Raw genomic sequence first — 1963 nt, 5'->3', positions numbered from 1 at the left:
TCCATCCGATTTTGCCTCTTCCCATTCTCTCTAACGGGGAGGCGGTATTGTGGCTTCTATCTCTCTCGGCCAGGTCAATTACTTCATGGGATGAACTTACTGTGGCCTTCCTTGACCGGTATTTTCCACCCTTTAATATTCTCCAATTGCGTAATGAAATCATTATCTTTAGGCAATTGAATGGATAACCCTTGTATGAGGTGTAGGTAAGATTCAACGAAAAACTCATGAAATGTCCCAAACACGAGGTCCCGTAGAAGATTTTTCTCTAAATCTTAAACCGGGCTCTTGATCCACTCAATAAAATCATGATAGACAATGCAGTGGGGAGATATCATGTGAAGTTGACTAATCATGCAGCTACAACCTTGCTTAAAAAAGTGACCATGCAAAACCAGGGGTGGAATACCCGTGATGTCGAGGTACCAAAAGGCTCCCCTACTACCTCATTTATTGATCAAGAGCGAAAGAAGAGACATAAAGAGAGAGAGAAAAACATGACAAAATGATGATGCAATAGGAGCTTTTAAGAAAGCTTGTGATGGGTGCACCCACCAAAGAAGTGAATGTCATGCCATCCAAGGTCTATGATGATGATGAGGCCAAGAAACTTGATGAGGTGATTCGGTATTTGGCCAATTATTCGGGGGGTTCTTGCCCGGCCTATAAAAGGCAAGGTGGGAACCAAGGTTGGATGAAGTATGATAATGACCGTGACTAGAGGGATAAAGACCAAGAGTATGATCATTATGTACCCCCTAATGAGCGATCAAAGAACAAAGATGCAAATCCAGTTGACCCCAACAAATACAAAATCAAAAACATCTTGGCAAGAATTTTGATGAGAGTGGAGGGGACAGACAAGATGGTCCGTGAATTGAAGGGCGACTTTTCACAAATCAACCATACAATTGTATCCCACTTCACTTCTATTAAGCAATTGGAGACTCAAATCAGGCAAATCTCTATTCAACATAATGCTAGACAGAAAGGAGGTCTTCCTAGTGACACCATTGTAAATCCAAAAAATGATGCTCAAGTCTTAGCCATAGTCACTAGGAGTGTCAAGACCCTCGGAGATCATTTTAGAGAAGTTGAGGGAGAAAGTGTGGGTGCAAAAGATCCCAACATTAAGCATATGAATGTGAATAAAAAGGTTGTGGTTGACCTAAAAGATGAAGCTCCAAAATCTCAAGAAGAAGGGGATGAAAAAGAACCGATGGAAATTGATGGAGCAGTGATAGAGAATGATAAGTCATAAAGTGATTCCCTAAAGGCTTAAGAAAAAATAGGAGAACGACAAGCTCATGAAATTCATGGCTAATCTTAGCAACCTCTCTACCAATATCCCATTGCTTGAGGCAATCCAAGATATTCCGGGGTATGCCAAGCTTATGAAGAAGTTGATATTGAAGAAGAAAATTGTTGAATGTGACACCATTGAAGTCACCCATGGGTGCAGTTCTATCATGAGTTGTGCAATTGTGGAAAATAAGGAAGATCCTGACGCTTTTACAATTCCATGCACCATCGGGAAACATAAGTTTGAAAAAGTTTTATGTGACCTTGGTGCAAGTATTAGTCTCATGCCCTTTGCTATAAAACAGAGGCTTGGCTTGAGTACCCCTATTCTAATGCCGATGAGGCTTTTGATGGAGGACCGGTCTATTAAAAAACCGGTTGGTGTTTTGTTCGATGTGTTGGTAAGTGTGGATAAATTCATCCTTCTGGCGCATTTTGTGGTGATTGATTGTGAAGTCGACCAAGTGGTGCCTATTATCCTTTGTCGATCTTTCCTTGCCACTAGTAAAGCCATTGTTGATTTGGAGCTTGGGGAAATGAGGCTTAGAATTAATGATGGTGAAAAGTCCTATCATTATGCAAAACAAAGAAACAACCTATGGAGCTTCAAGTGTTATCAGTTATCAATTTTGAAGATGAGGAAGTGAATGATGGGTCCCTT

At 40.8% G+C, this 1963-nt stretch overlaps 1 protein-coding gene across 1 annotated transcript; it reads left to right on the top strand.

Moving 5' to 3' along the window:
* The first annotated feature begins 1316 nt into the window (after window positions 1-1316).
* On the top strand, window positions 1317-1949 carry LOC107858385. The gene has a single exon (XM_016703040.1). The coding sequence runs from the start codon at window positions 1317-1319 to the stop codon at window positions 1947-1949; it is 633 nt and encodes a 210-aa protein (XP_016558526.1).
* Window positions 1950-1963: the final 14 nt, after the last annotated feature.

The sequence above is a fragment of the Capsicum annuum genome, chromosome 1, assembly GCF_002878395.1.
Source record: "Capsicum annuum cultivar UCD-10X-F1 chromosome 1, UCD10Xv1.1, whole genome shotgun sequence".
Taxonomy (NCBI): Eukaryota; Viridiplantae; Streptophyta; class Magnoliopsida; order Solanales; family Solanaceae; genus Capsicum; species Capsicum annuum.
The sequence above is the reverse complement of the archived record's forward strand: the minus strand, read 5'-3'. Positions and strand labels throughout refer to the sequence as shown.